Below are 25,290 nucleotides of genomic sequence, written 5' to 3'. Positions count from 1 at the left end.
ATTTATATTTCAGATATAGTATTCTAGTGAGGAGCATATTCCACAAAGACATTGTGCACTGTGCACTTTGAATAGTTTAACAATTTATATTTCAGATATAGTATTCTAGTGAGGAGCGTATTCCACAAAGGCATTGTGCACTTTGAATAGTTTCACAATTTATATTTCAGATATAGTATTCTAGTGAGGAGGTATTCCTATTCCACAAAGGCACTGTGCACTTTGAATAGTTTCACAATTTATATTTCAGATATAGTATTCTAGTGAGGAGCGTATTCCACAAAGGCATCGTGCACTTTGAATAGTTTCACAATTTATATTTCAGATATAGTATTCTAGTGAGGAGCGTATTCCACAAAGGCATCGTGCACTGTGAATAGTTTCACAATTTATATTTCAGATATAGTATTCTAGTGAGGAGCGTATTCCACAAAGACATCGTGCACTTTGAATAGTTTCACCATTTATATTTCAGATATAGTATTCTAGTGAGGAGCGTATTCCACAAAGGCATCGTGCACTTTGAATAGTTTCACCATTTATATTTCAGATATAGTATTCTAGTGAGGAGCGTATTCCACAAAGACATCGTGCACTTTGAATAGTTTCACAATTTATATTTCAGATATAGTATTCTAGTGAGGAGCGTATTCCACAAAGACATCGTGCACTTTGAATAGTTTCACAATTTATATTTCAGATATAGTATTCTAGTGAGGAGCGTATTCCACAAAGGCATCGTGCACTTTGAATAGTTTAACAATTTATATTTCAGATATAGTATTCTAGTGAGGAGCGTATTCCACAAAGGCATCGTGCACTTTGAATAGTTTCACAATTTATATTTCAGATATAGTATTCTAGTGAGGAGCGTATTCCACAAAGACATCGTGCACTTTGAATAGTTTCACAATTTATATTTCAGATATAGTATTCTAGTGAGGAGCGTATTCCACAAAGGCATCGTGCACTTTGAATAGTTTCACAATTAAAAAAAAAATGCATCCTGTAATCACCATCGACTTTACACATAACACAACCAATGATAATGAATTCAACCAGAATGACACAGACCAAGATTATAAAATGCCCAAGAACCGTTGTAAGGAATACGACAAAAGAATTAATGTTGGTGAATTCAGCCAGCCTGACATAATTCTGCATAATAATAGTTCAGGTAAGTTGCTACATCATACAAATAAACATATATTATGTGTATACAAGTATTATTGTAAACCGATTTAATAAATACACGAACTACATACCGGCAATAGTAACATACGAAAGCTGGGGTGAACTTTCAGGTTTCTTATTGGGAGGGAGTACAGCTAAAGAGCACTTGTCGGACTCACTGATATAATAAGTTCGCTACATGCATTCAGTCTATGTCAAGGGCGGTTATAGAGTTGGGGGTGGGTAGTGTGCACATATCCTTATCCTTAACTGGGATGATTAGCAGCTTAACACATGTGGTAGGCCTACGCTTATAAATTTTTGAATTTATTTCCCATAAAAGATTATGCCATTGCGAAATACCGATCATAATAAGGACCAAAGCAAATTTTTCTATGTATTTCATAATTTATTATATGTATTGTTTATACTTAAAGAAACTGTTTTGCCATGGGAGATTTACATTTACGTGCAAAACTAGGCTTAAAGCGTTTTGTGAAATTGATCTCTGGATATGCGGATATATTTGTGAAAGGTGTTTACCTGTAAAGTTAAGGCACGACATGATGTCACTGTTCTTGCACAGTACACAATTTTCCTATCTGTTGATTACCATTTTAATTGTAGAAAATAATGTTTTAAAAATTTGAAACAAAAAGAGTTTTACTCTGCATTATGTGAAGGAAGCGAATATTTGTTTAACGATGTCTCGGCATATTTTAACCTATGACAATCCGTTGTCTAAAAGTGGGTTTATTGTCACATTTAGTCTAGAGTGAAGGAGGAAAACTTCTGCCATCACATAAGTTAATCGTATGGGAAAGATATTTTAAATACACTTTGACAAAGACAGTATAACACATACAACAACCTGTGAGGGACACTGCTTGGGACTGACAGAAACCTGAGTCTGTCAGGGGGCGGGGGTCAATCCTACCACCCATGGAGCCTCAGACTAAAGCTCTACCTCTGAGCTTCATCTTATCCCCTTACTCAGTATTGTCATACAGTTCCATTTATTTATTTTTCCAAAATCGGTGTCTTAGATGTTATTGAAGTATTCACAATATTAAATAAACAAATCGTTTATCTTTGGATGTTTCAGGTACCAACTGTAACGAAGTGGATATGCCATGTTGTTGTTATGCTGCAAGGGAAGGCGATGACAGGTTACTGGCTGTGGATTTCGCATGTCTACTACTGAATTACTTTCACACAAAATCTGTCAAAAGCAGTACTTTAAACACTGTAAACACGGAAATGTTAACAGATGAAAACAAAATATTAATTAATGAAAACAAAACATTAATTCATAAAAAGAAAACATTAACTGATGAAAACAAAACATTATTCATTGCCCCTGTGAAAACATTATCCTTTATATCTACAAACACAATATCTGTTATGTCTGCGAAGATGTTAACGCCATCTGTTTTCTTTGGAAATGTAACTACCCAATATGCTTATGGGTTAATATTCATTCGGTCCCAGTGTGCTGTGTGTTTTATCCATTATCAACGAAAACTGAATCTATGTTCTATGCTTATTTTCACGTTAGAAAGGACATTACCGTACATTTCAAAAGGTTTGAAATCAGTATTTCAGCAACTGGTAAACAGCCTAGAGCCAGCAGAGAGACATTCCTCATCAGCACAGAAATGGTCCTCTGAAGAATCATTTCCGAAGAACCTACAAACTGGAAGCAGATCCCCAGAACCCGAAAACCCCCAAAATGAATCACATGTGTTGAAAATGGTGGTAGCCAGTGTTCCACAAACCAGTGACAGATCCCCAGAACTCGAAAATCTCAAAGATGGACCAGAGGTTTTGGAAAAGGATACAACTAGAATCCTGGACAACCCAGCATATATTAATTATTCAGCAGAATATAAAATTGGTATGATGTCTTATAACCATTTAAACAATACCAATAGCAGTGATTTGCCGCCTTGTGAAAGTCGCCACTCTGGAAGCATTGATGCCAGAAGCAGTAATGCCAATAGCAGTGATGTCAGAAGCAGTGATGCCAATAGCAGTGATGCCAGAAGCCGTGATGACAGATACAACGATGAGATGGTTCGGTATGCTTCATTTGATGAATTCCCCTCCACCTCGGCCTGGCCGAATCGTCTGGCAGCCGCAGGATTCTACCACAGTGGACCGGATGATCAGGTTACCTGCTACAGCTGCGGGATGTCCCACAGGAACTGGAGGCATACAGATGACCCCATGGAGATTCACAGACGGGTGTCTTCTGGCTGCAGATTCGTCCTCGGTCAGGAAGAGAACCACCCCGTGGAGGTGCAGGAAGAGGCCCGTGATCGACTCATAAGGATTAGCGGAGTATCGCCAAACTTACTATCAAACCTGCTTTCTCGACATACCGACAATACTGGCCCCGCTGTGGAGGCAGCATCATTGACTGGTACAAGCTCTGCCGTACTGGTAATGTCGACAACCAGCATGGAGTCCACCATGCTGGTTACTTCATCCGGTGCCGCTTATAGCAGTGGGAGTTTGCTGCTCGACAGGCCGATTACAGACAACGAACTGTTTGGTTCTCCTTCAACAGCTGGCGGTAATCTGACTGTGGGCCACGGTACCACACAGACAGCTTCAGCCAGTGCTGGGCTGACGACGGCAGACACTATGATAATCAGCTCCACTCATGTCCAGCTGCCACCTGATTCGTCAAGGAACTCAGACAGACCTCCACGAACCTGGCAGCAGCCGAAGTATCCCAAGTATGCTGATTTGGATACACGTATTTTGACGTTCGCCGGACGCTGGCCGCACCCAAACAACCAGACTCCACGGCAGCTAGGGGAAGCAGGTTTCTTCTTTTCAGGTTAGTACATATATAGATTTTTATTTCTAGATATGTTTCAACATAATTAGAACTCAGGAAAGTGAATGTAGGTTTAAGTACATCTGAGATGACAAGGACGCAGGGCCGTAGTCTAAAATAACTGGGGATGGCAGTGAAATAATAATATAGTGGGGTGTTCTCCGCATAGGTAAAAAGGACACTTTTAGACTTACAAATTGCAAATTTACACTTTTAGACTTACAAATTGCAAATTTACACTTTTAGACTTACAAATTCTTTCATATATTTCGAGGGGAAAGAAGCAGGGTATGTTCTACGGTTCTAGGGACCATGCTGGTAGAATGCAGTATGCTACTAAAGATGGGGTCGGTAGCAGGTCGGCTGCCATAAATGTGTCGTGCAAAGTCAATTTAAAGGCCAATTGTCTGCTCTCTATGTAGGAAATTCTCAAGATAGCACAACATGCTACTTTTGTGGTGGTGGTCTTAAAAACTGGATACGGGGAGACAACCCATTCGTGGAACATGCCAGATGGTTTTCGCAGTGCGAGTTCATTAGAGAGGTCAAGGGAGACAAATTTGTTGACCTAGTTCAAGAGATGAATGAAAACAAAGAAGAGGTAGGTTAATTATATTTATTTTTATTTGCACACATTGGGCTGATGTAATTTCTATTACTTGCACATTCATTAGGCTGATAACATGCATAATTATTCTAAAAGGCAAAAGTTATTATGACATGGATTGTTTGCAGTAATAAACTTGTGAATTGATTTATGGATGTAAACCAGAGAAAATGTGCATGAAACAGCTCAAGAAATGCAACCAAGCAGTTGTTGCAGTGATTGCATGCTTTGTGCAAGAAACATGGAATATTCGGGAGAAATCCTGTCCAGTGTTCACCATAAAAGGCCAGACATTCAGTCGCAAATCATTGCCACTCTGTGCAGCCTTCAGAAGTCCAGATGTCAGAAAAACACCATTAGTGAACGGTTTGATGCAATTTCGTCATGCCACGCCTCAGTGAAAATGACAGATGGCGAGTCATAGGGATACTTGAATCTGGGACCTCACAGCGTTATGTCGCACGCAATTCAACATCCACAGAAACACCATATGTCACTTATGGCAACGATATCAACAAAACAACTAGGTCAGGGACCGACCCCGTAGCGGCCGACGTCACAACCCCTCACTAAGACACATGGATACTAACCACACATCTGTGAAACAGGCATTCCCAGGTACTTTCTCCAGCGTTTAGTGGCCTCAATGAGACGACGATGCCAGGCCTGTATCAGTGCTCACGGTGGACACACTCGCTACTGACTGTGTGAACTTCGCTCTGGACCCACTCTAGTGATGTGGCGCATTTGCATATGGCAGGTGCGCCCTTTTTATGGACTATTGATCTTTCATACACAGCAGTAAAAACGTATCATCAATTTTCTTTGTCTTTTGTGTGTCACAATAACATTTGCCTTTTAGTATATTTATTTGCTCACTCATTAGGCTGATAAAATTTCTATTTATATTCACACCTATTGGGTGGTATCATTTCTGTTTGCATGTTCATTAGTATACCAGCCTCAGTGTTGTCGTGGTTAAGCAATCGGATATAAGGCTTGCAGGTACAGGGTTCGCAGCCCGGTACCGGCTCCCACCCAGATGAGTAGGTGTAAGACCACTACAACCTCTTCTCTCTCAGTAACCACTCACAACTAACCCAGATACCTGAGGTGTGTGCCCAGGACAGCGTGCTTGAACCTTAATTGGATATAAGCATGAAAATAAGTTGAAATGAAATCATTAGATTAATATCATTTATATTCATTTGTACATGCATTAAGCTAATGTTTGTATTTATTTGAACATTTATTAGGCTAGTTTCATTTCTATTTAATTGGGCATTCATTAGGCTGATATCATTTCTATTTACTTGCTATTGTTCATTCATTAGGTGACGCGGTATCATTTATATTGTTTTGCACACTCGTTAGCTGATATCAGTTCTATTTATTTGCAAATTCATTAAGCTTCAGCAGATATCAGTTCTATTTATTTGCACATTCATTAAGCTTCAGCTGATATCAGTTCTATTTATTTGCACATTCATTATTTATAGCTGCAGCTGATATCATTTCTATTTATTTACACACTTGTTCTTAGGCTTGTGTGTGTGTGTGTGTGTGTGTGTGTGTGTGTGTGTGTGTGTGTGTGTGTGTGTGTGTGTAATGTATGTGCGTGCATGCATATTCATTAGGATATTTTTATGTATTTACACATCCATTATTCCATTATTAGTGTTTAATATATACTCTTCAAAAAAGTAGGGGAACTCTAATCAAAATTTACAATTGCCAAAATTAGCTGTGGGGAAATAGTTATTTGATAATAGTGAATTAATTGAACAAACATTACAACCGGTAGTTCAGTATTACACCAAAGATCTTGAAGGACGATTGGTGTCAGAAGTGAAATTTGCAAGTTGACGTTTTTTATCAGTAGTTTAGCTTAGTAACTGGTTTAACGTGTCCATATACATGTACCACTAGGGTTTCGAACATGCCTATGCCCGGTCTGGCCTCCGATAGGATCGGGGGTCTGACTCGGGACAGGGATAACCTAACAAATACGGTCAATTTTGAAATTTTGAATATTAACTCCAAAAGTATAAAAAAGGGGAAAATTAGGGTTAATAAATTTTGGCTGCACCCTTAAAGAAAAACAATAACATTTCTAACCTATATAAATTATTAATATAATATAATTTCGGCGCAAATTTAGATGGGCTGGTCTAAAATTAATAATAATTGTTGAATAGTATTCATTAAGCCCATGGGAGGTTAGGAGGAAAGGCTATAAAGTTGGCACAATTATACCAAAAATATTAAATTAATTTTGGAAAAGGAGCTGCCAATCATAGTTAAAAAATTGGTGTGTGTCGGGAGGTAGGGGAGTCCGGCCCTACACAAAACCTACGGCCAAACCGCCTACGCATATAGCCCCAAAGAATGCCCTAGTTCCCGGCATCCCATCCCCGACAACCACCGTGTCCAACCACAGTTCAGTCCAATCCTAGTAGTTGTTTAAGAAGTTAGTAGAACTTCCTAAACCGGCGTAACTAGGAGAGTGACACCAAAGGGTTATGGGTTTCATCGTTTGTGCCACTAGGAGAGTGACACAAAAGATCCAGCGATGGTTAATTTAGTGGGAAGGAGAAAGGCGTTCGAAAGTTTTGCGGTCGAGCCCACTGGAAGGAGAGAGATGTACCCGGCCTATCCACAGAGAAACAGGCGACCCCTCAGTTGTCCTCTAAAATAACACGTCTAAGTCATTCAGAAGACGCTGCCATCACTTTAATATCTAAAACCTAGGGCAGTAGACGAGGTAATATTAACCAAGCCACTACTAAAGGAACAGACCAGACACCTGCCCTGTTAAATTAGATTACTTGTTTTTATTAAAAATATAAAATAATGATTAAAATATGGATAAAATACAAAACCAAAATTAAAAGACACATATATTTTATCAGTAGTGGATGATACCGCCACGATGTGTCAGACATTCATTCAGTCGACGAGGCATACTTGGTATGAGTCTCCCAATGGCTATTTGAGGGAGTCTGTTCCACTCCTCATGCAGCACCAGACCAAGTTCCGCTAATGTGGTCGGCGGTCTTTGACGCTGACACACACGTCTCCCTATCATGTCCCAGACATGTTCAATGGGAGAAAGGTTTGGGCACATTGCTGGCCATGGCATTCGATAGATGTTGTGCTGCTGGAGGTGAGCATTGACGATTCGTGCACGGTGAGCACGGGTCCTGAAAAACAAAACGTTGATCCACACGCCTAACAAACGGGACGACAAAGGGTGTCAGTATGTTGTCCCGGTAGTACTGCCCAGTGACCCTTCCTTGCACAATATGAAGGGGGTTCTGTCAGTCATAGTGATACCACCCCACACCATAACCGATCCACCGCCAAATCTGTCATGAATTCGCATTGTGACATTGGCGTGCCGTTCATTTCGTCGTCGCCAGACCCGACCACGCCTGTCAAGGAAGTCCAAAGTGAATAGGGACTCATCTGAAAACATGACACGTGACCAGCGACTTATACTCCAGTTCTGATGCTCCCTACACCATTCAAGTCTGTGGGCAATGTGACGATTTGTCAAGGTAAGCACAACCCGGGGCCGTTGAGCATGAAGATGGGCTGCATGAAGACGATTTCTAATCGTCTGACCCGTAACTCGGACACCAGTAGCCTGATGAAGGTTTGCAACAATTTGATTTACCTTTTGAGCTCGATTTCGTAGAGCCTGGTTATGGATGAATCGATCCTGTACTCCTGTCATTGCCCGGGGTCGATCGTCAACATTTTGGGTTTGTTGGTACCTGTTTCATAGTCTGCTAATCACTGACTTCGAAACATTGAAGGTGTTGGCCACTTCACGCTGGCGTCTTCCTGTTTGCAGCATGCCAATAGCCCGTAGACACTCATAGCGTTGCATATGCCGCATCGCAAATTCAAACAATAAAAATGACTAAAAACAAAACAATAACAACTCTATGATCAACAGAATGAAAAAGATTGACAGAAATAATGTTCCACAGTGATTAATCGACCTTCCTTGAAATTGTCAAAATCGAGAATGACACGTGTGTACGAGGCAACTGTGTGATGCATGTGTAAACTATGGAATGTGTTTCAGTGTGTTGATAAACAGACCTGAACGTTCTTTACTAGGATGTCTATGGTCAAAACGTATGTTCGGTCTAATAGTTGATATAACATTAATATTTCACGTTCCCCTACTTTGTTTGAAGAGTATATATGCTTTATATATTCATATTTGCAAAAGGCGTTCTCATTATATACCAATAAACTAATAAACATGTAACTTTTAAAAAGGATTCTTTCAGTAACAATATATACCTAGCTTAAAAAATAGTACATATTCCCCCATTACCCCCCCCCCCCCCACACACACACACGCATAAATCATATTGGAGTTTTAGGGGTACATCGAAGTTCCGTGGAGTTCGCACCCACGAAACTCACTTCTTGATTTTGTTCCCCTATATACCCCTCCAGCCCTGTGTTAGATAAATGTGTTGTATAATGTCTGTCTCTTTCAGATTGACTATAAGCAGGTGATGGCGATCGTCACAGACACGAGACCAATGACTGAACGACTGGGGATCAGAACTCGACATGGTAAGCGCATCTTAAAGCTTCTGTCTCGTATTCACGTATAGTCCAGTAAAATATCATTTAAAGGAACAGACCCTAGTTTTTAAACACTAAGGCATATTTTTCTCACTATTAGAGCTGTTTATTATCTCTGAAATCAAATTTGACTTATAATTTTTTTTTTTTATTATTCATTTCCGTACAACCAAAGTTTTTCTGGTCATCCTGGTGTTTCTAATACCACAAAATGCATTTTTTAATATTTTTAGAAACGCACGTGTGTCTAAGAAGTAACAGTTAGGGAGTCGATATTTTGTCTATTTTTAACTATTTCACCGTTTTAACTTCGCAAACTCTTGTTTCACTCTCTTGTAACGTTATCCAAATGTGTTTGAGGTTTGTAAGTTAACCAAACTTAGTGTCCATTGTTATGGGTTGAAACTAGGGTCTGCGCCTTTAACCTAGAACAAATTGCAAGTTTTAAAAAATATATATATATTGTTACGATGACCCCACTGAACATTATATCCAACATCTACCCAAATCTGATACCGGGAAAGGTCCTAATTAGCATAAATCCAACATGGCCGCTAGAACCAACTTTGAGGCCCTATACATGTATCTCCTAAACGGTTGATTTTAGCCGTCCTTTTATCGCTAAACTTTTGCAAACTATTTGGACTGATTTTCGAAATGGTAATTCGGTTTAATGACAGATAAACTAAACATCCCATAAACTTCCAACAGGCTAGCGAACTTGGCCACACGTTACAGGAAGAAGGTTCATTAGATTGGTTTCCGAACTTCACGTTAAACCAAATGACTACGCCGGGAACCTGTCAATACATACGACAATGCAGGGTATGCGCATGACTCGTTTTATCGAGTGATACATGTACTAACTAAACATCCGATAAATTCCCAACAGGACCAAAATGCCCGTGATCTAAACGTTTAAAAAAACCCGGAAAATAATTAACTTTTAAAAACCAAGCGAGAGGCATTAATGTACGAGACATGGGACATTTATAAAAAGGACACAATCACAAACGTTTTTCCACAACAGAAAATTGGTATCCATCACTTATTCCAACGATAACGAAACTACTAGTATTAAGATGAATTCCCATTAAAACAGCCACCGTGAAATTACTGTTGTTTGTGGTGGTCACATGTTTATGTTGTGCAGTTAATGATTTTAAAAACCAATATATTAGACCCAGCGAAATGTGTGTGTGGTTTTGGTGTTTTTTTTCGCAGAACCACAAACATTTAATGCCACGGAAATAAAGGATGTCACAATATTACATGTATTTACAGTTACTCAAGAAGAACAATAAACGAAACAACTAAAGCCTACATGTAGTGTTTTATAACCGAAACTTATCAACGCGTTGTGTGTTGAAGCGGACAGTTTTATTTATTAATTTCACTTGGACTCATAATCCTATATTTGACTTGTTCAGTTGATGCCACCCCAAGTGATCCACAAACAGACAGTATGCAAGACAATCTTCCCGGAACCAGCAGTGAGAACAGCAATACAAGCACCAGCAGTAAAGAGGCTCTTAGTACAGGTATATCACATAGACATAGTCACCAATACAGGAATATCACATAAACATAGTCACCAATACAGGTGTATCACATAGAAGTAGTTTACCAATACAGGTATATCACATAGACATAGTTACCAATACAGGTATATCACATAGACATAGTTACCAATACAGGTATATCACGTAGACATCGTTATCAATACAGGTATATTTTAAAGATATAGTTACCAATACAGGTATATCACATAGACAGTATAGTGGTAACGAATACAGGTATATCACATAGACATAGTTACCAATACGTAGTTGTATTCGTATTCGATATAGTTACCAATAGAGGTATATTATAATGTATAGTGCCAGTACAGGTATATTTAAGCATATGCCAGTCACGCTGTTTGAATTGAAATATCACAATAGACATAGTTACCAATACACGTATATTACAAAGATATAGTTACCAATACAGGACAATTATAAGACTATAGTTACCACCACAGGTTCGCATTATAAAGATATAGTTACCAATACAGGTATATCACAGTAGACATAGTTACCAATACAGGTATATTATAAAGAAATAGTTACCAATACAGGTATATTATGTGGATGTAGTTACCAATACATGTATATTATAAAGATCATAGTTACCAATACAGGTATATCAATCAGACATATGGACCAATACAGGTATATTGCCAAGATCATAGTAACCAATACAGGTATATCACATAAGAGATAGTTACCAATACAGGTATGTTATAAAGATATAGTTACCAATACAGGCGATATTATAAAGATATAGTTACCAATACAGGTATATCACATAGACATAGTTACCAATATAGGAATTTTGCTTGACATAGTTACCAATACAGGTATATTATAATTGATATAGTTACCAATACATTTTGTATTATAATGTATTAGTTACAGAGAACAGCATATTATAAAGATATATATACCAATACAGGTATATATATATATATATAGTTACCAATACAGGTATATTAAAGATATAGTTACCAATACAACTATATAAACAAAGATCATAGTTACCAATACAATTATAACATGTGACATAGTAACCAATACAGGTGTATTCATGAATAAATAGTTGTAATACAGGTTATATTCGTGATACGTATCGTATTCCAATACAGTGTATATTACACCTATAATAGTTACCAATACAGGTATATTTTAAAGCTATAGTTACCAATACTGGTATATATGATATAGACATAGTTACCAATACAGGTATATCACATAGACATAGTTACCAATACAGGTATATCACATATACATAGTTACCAATACAGGTATATCACATAGACATAGTTACCAATACAGGTATATCACATAGACATAGTTACCAATACAGGTATATCACATAGACATAGTTACCAATACAGGTATATCACATAGACATAGTTACCAATACATGTATATCACATATCACACAGACATAGTAACCAATACATGTATATCACACAGACATAGTTACCAATGCAGGTATATCACATAGACATAGTTACCAATACAGGTATATCACATAGACATAGTTACCAATGCAGGTATATCACGTAGACATAGTTACCAATGCAGCTATATCACATAGACATAGTTACCAATACAGGTATATCACATATACATAGTTACCAATACAGGCATATCACATAGACATAGTTACCAGTACACGTATAACACATAGACAAAGTTACCAATCCAGGTATATCACATAGACATAGTTACCAATACAGGTATATCACATAGACATAGTTACCAATACATGTATATCACATATCACACAGACATAGTAACCAATACATGTATATCACACAGACATAGTTACCAATGCAGGTATATCACATAGACATAATTACCAACGCAGGAATATCACATAGACATAATTACCAATGCAGGTATATCACGTAGACATAGTTACCAATACAAGTATATGACATGGACATAGTTACCAATACAGGTATATCACATAGACATAGTTACCAATACAGGTATATAATGTAAACATAGTTACCAATACAGGTATATAGCGTAGACATAGTTACCAGTACAGGTATATAACGTAAACATAGTTACCAATACAAGTATATGACATAGACATAGTTACGAATACAGGTATATCACATAGACATAGTTATCAATACAGGTATATCACATAGACATAGTTTCCAATACAGGTATATAACATAGACATAGTTATGAATACAGGTATATCACATAGACATAGTTACCAATACAGGTATATAACGTAGACATAGTTACCAATACAGGCATATAACGTAGACATAGTTACCAATACAAGTATATTGCATAGACATAGATACCAATACAGGTGTATAACGTAGACACAGTTACTACTACAGATATATCACGTAGACATAGTTACCAATACATGTATATCACATATCACACAGACATAGTAACCAATACATGTATATCACACAGACATAGTTACCAATGCAGGTATATCACATAGACATAATTACCAATGCAGGAATATCACATAGACATAATTACCAATGCAGGTATATCACGTAGACATAGTTACCAATACAGGTATATAGCGTTGACATAGTTACCAATACAGGTATATAACGTAAACATAGTTACCAATACAAGTATATGACATAGACTTAGTTACCAATACAGGTATATCACATAGACATAGTTATCAATACAGGTATATAACGTAAACATAGTTACCAGTACAAGTATATGACATAGACATAGTTACCAATACAGGTATATATGATATAGACATAGTTACCAATACAGGTATATCACATAGACATAGTTACCAATACAGGTATATCACATATACATAGTTACCAATACAGGCATATCACATAGACATAGTTACCAATACAGGTATAACACATAGACAAAGTTACCAATACAGGTATATCACATAGACATAGTTACCAATACAGGTATATCACATAGACATAGTTACCAATACATGTATATCACATATCACACAGACATAGTAACCAATACATGTATATCACACAGACATAGTTACCAATGCAGGTATATCACATAGATATAATTACCAATGCAGGAATATCACATAGACATAATTACCAATGCAGGTATATCACGTAGACATAGTTACCAATACAGGTATATAGCGTAGACATAGTTACCAATACAGGTATATCACATATACATAGTTACCAATACAGGCATATCACATAGACATAGTTACCAGTACACGTATAACACATAGACAAAGTTACCAATACAGGTATATCACATAGACATAGTTACCAATACAGGTATATCACATAGATATAGTTACCAATACATGTATATCACATATCACACAGACATAGTAACCAATACATGTATATCACACAGACATAGTTACCAATGCAGGTATATCACATAGACATAATTACCAACGCAGGAATATCACATAGACATAGTTACCAATGCAGGTATATCACGTAGACATAGTTACCAATACAGGTATATGACATGGACATAGTTACCAATACAGGTATATCACATAGACATAGTTACCAATACAGGTATATAACATAAACATAGTTACCAATACAGGTATATAGCGTAGACATAGTTACCAATACAGGTATATAACGTAAACATAGTTACCAATACAAGTATATGACATAGACATAGTTACCAATACAGGTATATCACATAGACATATTTACCAATACAGGTATATCACATAGACATAGTTACCAATACAGGTATATCACATAGACATAGTTACCAATACAGGTATATCACATAGACATAGTTACCAATACAGGTATATAACGTAGACATAGTTACCAATACAGGCATATAACGTAGACATAGTTACCAATACAAGTATATTGCATAGACATAGATACCAATACAGGTGTATAACGTAGACACAGTTACTACTACAGATATATCACGTAGACATAGTTACCAATACATGTATATCACATATCACACAGACATAGTAACCAATACATGTATATCACATAGACATAGTTACCAATGCAGGTATATCACATAGACATAGTTACCAATACAGGTATATCACATAGACATAGTTACCCAGACATAGTTACCAATGCAGGTATATCACATAGACATAATTACCAACGCAGGAATATCACATAGACATAATTACCAATGCAGGTATATCACGTAGACATAGTTACCAATACAAGTATATGACATGGACATAGTTACCAATACAGGTATATCACATAGACATAGTTACCAATACAGGTATATAATGTAAACATAGTTACCAATACAGGTATATAGCGTAGACATAGTTACCAGTACAGGTATATAACGTAAACATAGTTACCAATACAAGTATATGACATAGACATAGTTACCAATACAGGTATATCACATAGACATAGTTATCAATACAGGTATATCACATAGACATAGTTTCCAATACAGGTATATAACATAGACATAGTTATGAATACAGGTATATCACATAGACATAGTTACCAATACAGGTATATAACGTAGACATAGTTACCAATACAGGCATATAACGTAGACATAGTTACCAATACAAGTATATTGCATAGACATAGATACCAATACAGGTGTATAACGTAGACACAGTTACTACTACAGATATATCACGTAGACATAGTTACCAATACATGTATATCACATATCACACAGACATAGTAACCAATACATGTATATCACATAGACATAGTTACCAATGCAGGTATATCACATAGACATAATTACCAATACATGTATATCACATATCACACAGACATAGTAACCAATACATGTATATCACACAGACATAGTTACCAATGCAGGTATATCACATAGACATAATTACCAACGAAGGAATATCACATAGACATAATTACCAATGCAGGTATATCACGTAGACATAGTTACCAATACAAGTATATGACACCCAATACAGGTATATCACATAGACATAGTTACCAATACAGGCATACTGAGTCAAATTAAAAACTTCACAATCTAAATTTTGAATAAAGTCAATGAGTGTTAAAAGCCGGTATCTTTTAGGAATAAATATTGTGATGGCAATGTCGACATTCCATTGGAAGCCCACGTGACCCGATCCATAGTATGTGCACAGCACCATTGAGACAAAAGTGGTTTTGCATGTGCCACTGGTCACGTGACTACAACAGCACACATGTTTGCATCGTTACTTGCTCACAATATTCTGACACAAAGAAAAAACACATTAAAATGATATTTGTTACGACTTGTTTCAATGCCACGCCTCACAAATATGCAGCATGAATGTGCCGTCGGCATGTTGCGCGCTGGACTGGCAGTAGCTGACGTTGCAAGGACGTTGGGTTGCAGTCGACGGGCAATTTATGATTTGCGGACACTAGTGCAACAAACGGACATCACAGCTGATCGCCCCCGACTAGGTAGAGGCATTAATATAGGCCAATGGCCTGTTTGCCAATCCATTTCTTTTGTGAAGTAAATATTGTTTAAACCACCAGGTAGACCACGTGTGACGTCACAGGCAGATGACCGTCATATTGTGTTACGTCACCTCTGCAACAATTTCATGACAGCTACAGGAACCAGTAATGAACTTCTCAGACGTCGGGTGTCACCGTGTCTGCGCAAACTATTCGAAATCGGTTGTGAACCGCTCACCTCCATGCACAGCGCCATATGTTGGACCCATTTTGACCCAATTTCATCAACGTCAACTGTGGGCACAACGCCACTTGCAATGGACTCAGAGGGAATGGAATAGAGTCGTGTTTAACAATGAATCAAGATTCACACTGCAATTTGCCGATGGCAGGCGGAGGGTTTGGAGACGACATGGCGAACGTCATGCTCAGTGTTGTGTCAGTCAAGTTGACAGATTTGGAGGCGGAAGTGTAATAGTTTCGAGTGCTTTCTGTGGAAATGGACATTTTAGACTTCTTTTCATCCGTGGCAACCTCAATTCTGCTGCATACCGTGACCAGGTGCTGGCCCAGGAACTTGTGCCCTTCATGGCAGCTCATGGTCCAGGCCTGATCTTTCAGCATGACAATGGCAGACCCCACACGGCCATCTTGACAAGGGATTACCTGAGGAACGCGGGCATCAATGTCATGGATTGGCCTTCAAGGTCGACCGATCTGAATCCCATTGAGTAAGTCTGGGATGTGCTGGGAAGACACCTGCGCTCTCTCAGGAACCCTCCACAAACTTTGCAAGAACTTGATGCCTCATTAGTGTAACAATGGCGCCGTATCCCTAATGCAGTCTCTAATGGCGCCGTATCCCTAATGCAGTCTCTACACGCATCAGGCAGTCGACGAGGAGGAGTTGCCTTGCAGTTGTGGGTACTCATGGAGGGCATACGTGCTACTGAACCTGTGATATTATCAGACGACCCTGCTTGTGAATTACCATTTTGACTGTTTCTGGTTTTGACGAATGCTGTGGGTGCATTGAGCCGATTTTTGAGTTAACATTTATTCCTATTCTTTCTTTGGACGTCATACAATTAAAAATATACCTTATGTAACACGTTCTTTTGTCATATTTGTTAAATTAGCCAAGATGAAAAGTTGTGAAGTTTTCAATTTGACTCAATATATATTATAAAGACATAGTTACCAATACAGGTATTTTATAATGATATAGTTACCAATACAGGTATATTATAATGATATAGTTACCAAAACATGTGTATTATAAAGATATAGTTGCCAGTACAGGTATATTATAAAAATATAGTTACCAATAACGGTATATTGTAAAGATATAGTTACCAATACAGGTATTTCACATAGACATAGTTACCAATACAGGTATATCACATAGACATAGTTACCAATACAGGTAAACCACATAGATATAGTAACCAATACAGGTATATTATAAAGATATAGTTACCAATACAGGTATATTCTAAAGATATAGTTACCAATACAGGTATATTATAAAGATATAGTTACCAATACAGGTATATCACATAGTTACCAATACAGGTTAAACCACATAGATAGTAATCAATACATGTATATCACATAGACATAGTTACCAATACAGGTATATTATAAAGATATAGTTACCAATACAGATATATTATAAAGATATAGTTACCAATACAGGTATATCACATAGACATAGTTACCAATACAGGTATATCACATAGACATAGTAACCATTACAGGTATATTATAAAGATATAGTTACCAATACAGGTATATCAAATAGACATAGTTACCAATACAGGTATATCACACAGACATAGTTACCAATACAGGTGGTCACATAGATATAGTTACCAATACAGGTATATCATATAGACATAGTTACCAATTTAGATGTATCATGTAGACATAGTTACCAATACAGGTATATCATATAGACATAGTTACCAATACAGGTATATCACGTAGACGTAGTTATCAATACAGGTATATTTTAAAGATATAGTTACCAATACAGGTATATCACATAGACATAGTAACCAGTACAGGTATATTTTAAAGCTATAGTTACCAATACAGGTATATATGATATAGACATAGTTACCAATACAGGTATACCACGTAGACGTAGTTACCAATATAAGTGTATCACGTAGACATAGTTATCAGTATAAGTATATGACATAGACATAGTTACAAATACAGGTATATCACATAGACATAGCAGGCCTCGAAATTCGGTGTTAAAAGGGCAGGCTATAATAGCCTTTAAAAATCTAGGAAATGAAGGGCACCAAGGCTAACCTAAAAGGCACAAAGGCTACGTTCATACATTTTCAAAGGGCACCAAGGCAATCTTTTTTAGAAAGTCATTTTAACCAGAAAAAAACTTTTTAGCTGTAATTCTGTTAAATTGGTCATTCATCAATAAATCAAAGTATTATAGTGGTGTCATTAAACAAAACAGTATTTTAAATTTTTTGTGGTGTCCTTAAAGACAACTTTGGTGGAGAGAGATTATGACGTATCTGGTCTCCTTAAACAAACACTGCTGCTGTTCTATCTCATTACAGCAGGTAATGGATCAAAGTCCACTGGTTTCGGACCATCTGAGCAGATGGAGTATGACTGAAAGAAAATTATATTTGAATGGCTGGACAGTTATGTTAAAGTCTTAACATTAAAGAAATAAAATAAAATAATCTATAATAAAAGTAGATATGTTAATTTTATCTATTAGTTTGTGAAGGTATCTCCAGAGAATCACTGTAGAATACAGGTACTAAGTTTCAGAATTATCCAATCAAGATTTCTATTTCAATTTTACAATCTCAATACTACCAAGTGGAGACTACCAAAAGAATATGTGTGTTACGTTTCAGAACAATACAATTAAAGCTTTAGGAAAAGGGATGAAATGTTCAGTGTTAAATTATTTGAAATACAAATAATTAAATAAATAAATGTTCAAACCAAATCATTTAGGTTTTTAAAAATTTAATCTTTATATTATTTTTGTTGTAAATTCTATATTTAATAATAATAAAGAAAATCCACCCTAATTTCAACAAACATAATTGTAATAACAAGATTAACCAAATGACCCATATAATTAGAATAAAAAATGTGGAGGGAAATCCCATTCTGTCATGTGACCGTATCCACAAAAACGTAAACATTGTCGAAGGACACCATGGCCTATTTTCTTAAGTATGTGTTCAGCATTTATGGATTATTTTTAATATGTGTGTGTGTGTGTGTGTGTGTGTTTTAAATGGAGGTTGAGGGGTGTGTGTGGGTGGGGGGGGGCGCAGCAGCGATGATTTTTATACACCCCCCACCGCACTTTTTTGCACCTTCTTACGCCGTGCCCTGGACCCAATCACTGGCGTTGTTAGAGACTGGACCCAGACTAGACATGCCTGGACGTTGAATGAGCATAACTAATTTGTTTGAAATTTGAATCATTAACACGTGCTCTTATTAGGTACCACGGTAATTGATGACACATTCTATATTATTTATCGATGAAGACGGACGTCAGCCCTTGCTCTCTCGATCTGCCCCCCTACCTGGGGGGATTGCTCAAATCCTACGGAATGCTGTTAGAGTACCGGGTATCGTACACCGGGTCACGGGCCTCCGTGACCTTGGTGTACGGGGACCCGGTACCACCGAAGAAAGGAAGGTGGAGGAAGAGGAGACGTGCGCCAGCGGCGGCGCAGGGGGAGACAAAACCGGCGGCTAAACCGCCGGCAGCGACTCCGTCTGCTGGATCGCCCAACGCCACTCAACTGAAGAGGAAGACGAAGATGGAAGTGGTCTCGGCCCCAGTCATCAACGTCCCCTCTGCAGGAACCGAGGAAAGTGACATGCCGGACTCAGTCTTCTGCAGTTCGTCGTACATCCGACCCGATCCGCCTGCCTTTACTTCTGGGCTTCCGGACTTGTCGCCGATTAAACCGGTGGCACCCGTTGAGACCCAGGCCCGGAAGACGGCTGTGGTTAAGAGGAAGGCGACCACTCCCCCGAGTGCCACTCCAGCCAAGCCAAGTCGCCCGACTCAACCGCCGAATCCAGATGAACAACCAGAGGGACCATGGACACTGAAGGCCGGCAAACTCCATCCGCGGTTCCAACAGCTGATGAAGATCAACATCGAGGACGTGCGCCAGCTCATTAGTGAGCTGAAGCATAGCGCATATCATCCGCTACCGACCGAGTCCGATGAAGGGGAATTTGCTGTCCATCAAGTCCAGGTGGATGTGGATATCACTGCAGTTTGCGTCACCGTTCGCCGGAAGGGAAGATACAATCAAGCGCTGCTACTTAAGGAGATGGACAACCCGTCACTACATCGCGTCCTCAAAATCCTGGCGGGGACAGAGTACAGTCACATCACAAAGATGGTAGCAGCCTCTCCCTACCGGCATGATCTTCCACATCTGGACGCCACCGACTACATCGGCTCGCCGTAGCCCCCAACCTCCTAACAACCTTTACCTCCGTGAGTACTAACCTCTTTTATTGGGCTAGTTAGACTTTAAATGTTTCGGAAGCAGTTCAAAATTCTTATGTTTATTTTTTTATAAATAGTCTAACGCATTTTACTTTGGCGCCCGTTCAATTGCTCAAAATCACCTTAAAACTTTTCGGCCGAGCAGTCTTAACCATTTTTGGCTAAAATTTTAGAGTCCAGACATGTATCGGTATGCAGTACTCTTTGTAGACTTAGGTAAAAAACAGGCTTCACCGAGGAATCGAAATTCAGCCAATCAGAACACGGCTCCCACTCGGTGTTACTTCTTGTTTATGAAGTGTCTGCTATTCGATCCGCGCTTACTAAATGGCTTTTTTCCAAATTCCGCCCACTTCAAACTTACCCCCCCCCCCCCCTGCTCCGGAGTCAGTCACTGGCGAAGTCAGAGGCTAATTCCGTAGTGGGCGTGCCTGAACCCTTGTGGATAGGGGCACGTAAATATAGTTGCCCGTTGCCCATTGATGACACACGAGATCGCATGACAGTACGGTAACGTGTGTGGCGATTAAACGGCTTTTATTACAAACTGCTAAATACTGTAGGCCTATAGAGGAAAATATATCGTATTATCGTAACTCCAGTCATATCATACATTGTAGGTTTATTTTCCAAAAACAACAACGTGCGATCTCAACAAAACAATCGAGGATTTCTCGATACCACATGCACGGACTACAAGTCATCACGTTTTTACCGCATGCAAAGGTGAAGGTCATCTGAAGAAGACGTGGTACAATTTTCGTTGTTGGCTACTGCTTAGGCCTAGTACCCAGAATTTGTCAATATACACGGCTGTAGCCTGTAGGAAGATACCAAGAAGTGGGGTGGTACCAAGTACCCCCTTTCCCGCTTCCTACGCCAGTAATGTATAGGCCTATCAACTGCTGAGCATGGGTAATAATTAAATAAACGGAATATTAAAGAATAACCACAAACATTAAACAGTTCACATTTATTTCAGTGTTTCAGTTGATTGGGAATAAATTAATTTGGGTGATTTTAGCATGGGTCCGTTCAATAGGCTAATAAACATTAAAACTATAAGTCCGTCCCACAGGGAACGCCTTTTTTATTACTATGAAATTTACTATAAGTTATTAATTTCTAAGCCGATTGATTTGTAAATTGCACACAAAATTAGTATTGTTTTGTTATTTCCAATACACTTTTACTTTTCTTGTTACGTCAAACAAAACTGAAACTAATAGCAAAAATATTTTTTTTATAGAATGATGGGACAGACTTTTTTTTATAATTTCAAAATTTGTCATGAAGAATATCGATAACAATAGCCCCACGTTCAGCCAGCAAATGTTTGTCTAACGTTCGTGAACTATTTGATTGGTTCTCAACGTGGCCATTTGGTTTATTGTGAAGCGCATAAACCAGTCTAGCGGACTTTTTTCCGCTCAGTCTGGTTGAACGCAGCTGACATTTAAATAGCTAATAATAATAATAATCTTTTGACAATTTTTGTCTTCTTTAGTCTTCTTTTTCTTCTAGGCATGGTTTAGCCTATTTTGAAAAAAAAATTGCCTTGGGATTCTTTTTCGGCTATTTACGTTTTTTTTCGTAAATGTACGACGTTAAAACTTTCGGCAATTTACGGTGGAGTTTTTCCCCCGTAATGCTGTACGTTTCAACCGTAATTTATCATTTGTTACGTTCGATGTGCAGTTATAATACATGACCAAGAAACTGTATACAAACACTACCGAGGAACATCGAATTCGTGCATGTTTAATGTTTTAAAATAAAAGTTAGGGTTATACAAGTTAAAAAAAAAAAAAAAACATACACAAAAGGGGCACCACGGCAGGTAATTAAAAGGGCACGGTTATTCATAGCTGTAAAGTAAGTGGTATTTTTGAGGCATCACGGCTAAGGCACAAGGCAGTACGGCAAATGCCGTGGAGCCGTCGTGAATTTCGAAGCCTGACATAGTTACCAATACAGGTATATCATATAGACATAGTTACCAATACAGTTATAAAAATAAACAAAGTTACCAATACAGGTATATCACATAGACATAGTTACCAATACAGGTATATCACATAGACATAGTTACCAATACATGTATATCACATATCACACAAACAGTAACCAATACATGTATATCACTCAGACATAGTTACCAATGCAGGTATATCACATAGACATAATCACCAATGCAGGTATATCACATAGACAGTTTTACCAATGCAGGTATATCACGTAGACATAGTTACCAATACAGGTATATAGCGCAGACATAGTTACGAATACAGGTATATAGCGTAGACATAGTTACCAATACAGGTATATAACATAAAGGTATATAACATAAACATAGTTACCAATACAAGTATATGACATAGACATAGTTATGAATACAGGTGTATAACGTAGACACAGTTACTACTACAGATATATCACATAGACATAGTTATCAATATATGTGTATCACATAGACATAGTTACCAATACAGGTATATAATGTGGACATAGTTACCAATACAGGTATATAGCGTAGACATAGTTACCAATACAAGTATATTACATAGACATAGTTACCAATACAGGTATATAACGTAGACATAGTTACTAATACAGGTATATAACGTAGATATAGTTACCAATACAGGTGTATAACGTAGACACAGTTACTACTACAGATATATCACATAGACATAGTTACTAATACAGGTATATCACATAGATATAGTTATGCAGGTATATCATGTATATAGGATAGGAAAGCATGTAACGACCTTGTTGAAACCTTGTTAAATAAGAAGAATGAGTGAGTGAGTGAGTGAGTGAGTGAGTGTGTGGATAGGTGAGTGTGTGGGTGAGGAGTGAGTGGGTGGTTTGGTGAGGAGTGAGTGAGTGGGTGGGTTAGCAGTGAGTGGGTGGGTAGGTTGGCAGTGAGTGGATGGGTGGGTGGGTGAAGAGTGAATGGGTGGATGAGAAGTGAGCGGGTGGGTGGGTGGGTTGTTTGAGGAGTGAGTGAATGAGTGGGATAGCAGTAAGTGGGTGGGTGGGTGATGAGTGAGTGGGTGGGTGGATTAGCAGTGAGTAGGTGAGTGGGTGAGGAGTGAGTGGGTGGGTGGGTTAGCAGTGAGTGGGTGGGCGGGTGAGGAGTGAGTGGGTGAGGAGTGAGTGGGTGAGTGAGTGAGTGAGTGGATGGGTTAACAGTGTGGGTGGGTGAGAAGTGTGTGGGTGGGTTAGCAGTGAGTGGGAGGGTGAGGAGTGAGTGAGTGGGTGGGTTAGCAGTGGGTGGGTGGGTGGGTTAGTTGTGAGTGGGTGGGTGGGTTAGCAGTGAGTGGGAGGGTGACGAGTGAGTGGGTGGGTGAGGAGTGAGTGGATGGGTCAACAGTGGGTGGGTGAGTGAGTGGGTGGGTTAGCAGTGAGTGGGTGGGTGGGTGGGTGAGTTAGCAGTGAGTGGGTGGGTGGGTGAGTTAGCAGTTAGTGAGTGGGTAGGTGAGGCATGGGTGGGTGAGTGAGTGAGCGTGTGTGTGGGTTTTGAGTTAGAGTTTGCGTGAGTGAGTGAATATGGGTGGGTGAGTGAGTGAGAAACAGACTGAGTGAACAATGGATGAATGCATATGTATCATTAATTTTGTTCGAATTTCACAGCTCCCGGGCCTGCCTCTGAGGGCACAGGGGAGCAGTTGACGTGCAAGGTGTGTCTGGAGAACAACGTGAGCGTCGTCTTCCTGCCGTGTGGACATCTCTGCTGCTGTGTCGACTGCGCCGCCAGACTCAGGAAGTGTCCTCTCTGTCGGTCCAGAATTGAAGGCACTGTTCGGGCGTACTTGGGATGAACTTCAGCTTTCTTAGTGCTCACATACAGTTCCACCAAAATGTATACGCAAAAGAAATTATTCTTTCTTTGAATCTACCGTATGAAGTATAATAATGAGTGGAGCATTGTTGGAATACACTTAAACTTTCTTAGTGCTTATACACAGTTCCACCAAACATTCGACACAAAAGAAATTATTCTTTCTTTGAATCAAGTATACTAATAAGTGGAGCCTTCTTGAGATGAACTTCAACTTGATTAGTCCTTAGTGCTTCGTTTCACCAAAACGTTTTCACAAAAGAAATTATTCTCTTTTTGAATCTACCATACGAAGTATGATTATGAGTGCTTATTGTCTAAATGCAAGTTTGTGGATATATAAGAGTCTTTTGCTGAACTTGCTTTTTTTAATCCACTTTGGATTCTTTGTTCCTGGGTCCATCATACAGCCAGAGCAAGCTTATAATTCATTGTTTGACGTATTTGTTTGCTAAGTCTTAAATATAGCTCTATAATTACTTCATGGTGTTATAACTTTAAGTTATATGTTTAAAAAATCTTATTACCTTCGTTCATCCGTGGTACAAAGATAAGTAGCAAAATAGTTTCAGAGTATGTTCCACGCGTGGACTTTATCTCCAAGAGTTTGAGGAAGAAAGGTTTTTCTTCATAGTCTACAGCGGCCATTTTGAAAGCGCACAGATCATCTACTACTGCGGCTTACAACGTCAGATGG

General features: G+C 38.5%; 1 protein-coding gene across 1 annotated transcript; it reads left to right on the top strand.

Annotated features, from left to right (window-relative positions):
• Positions 1-999: 999 nt before the first annotated feature.
• LOC121392381 (E3 ubiquitin-protein ligase XIAP-like) lies at positions 1,000-25,012 on the top strand. Its single transcript, XM_041523614.1, has 6 exons — positions 1,000-1,177; positions 2,732-4,021; positions 4,444-4,622; positions 9,152-9,230; positions 10,673-10,783; positions 24,386-25,012. The coding sequence occupies exons 1-6, from the start codon at positions 1,000-1,002 to the stop codon at positions 24,571-24,573; spliced, it is 2,025 nt and encodes a 674-aa protein (XP_041379548.1). The 3' UTR covers positions 24,574-25,012.
• The last annotated feature ends 278 nt before the right edge of the window (positions 25,013-25,290 follow it).

The sequence above is a fragment of the Gigantopelta aegis genome, unplaced genomic scaffold, assembly GCF_016097555.1.
Source record: "Gigantopelta aegis isolate Gae_Host unplaced genomic scaffold, Gae_host_genome ctg3701_pilon_pilon:::debris, whole genome shotgun sequence".
NCBI lineage: Eukaryota > Metazoa > Mollusca > Gastropoda > Neomphalida > Peltospiridae > Gigantopelta > Gigantopelta aegis.
This window is presented reverse-complemented; position numbering and strand designations above follow the sequence as displayed.

What these genes read in the sequence shown, in the direction of transcription:
- LOC121392381 (XM_041523614.1), top strand. Translation starts at nt 1,000, where the DNA reads ATGCATCCTGTAATCACCATCGACTTTACACATAACACAACCAATGAT. An exon ending in AGCAGGTTTCTTCTTTTCAG is followed by an intron (nt 4,022 to 4,443) that starts GTTAGTACATAT and finishes CTCTCTATGTAG; the next exon opens with GAAATTCTCAAGATAGCACA. An exon ending in TAAAGAGGCTCTTAGTACAG is followed by an intron (nt 10,784 to 24,385) that starts GTATATCACATA and finishes CGAATTTCACAG; the next exon opens with CTCCCGGGCCTGCCTCTGAG.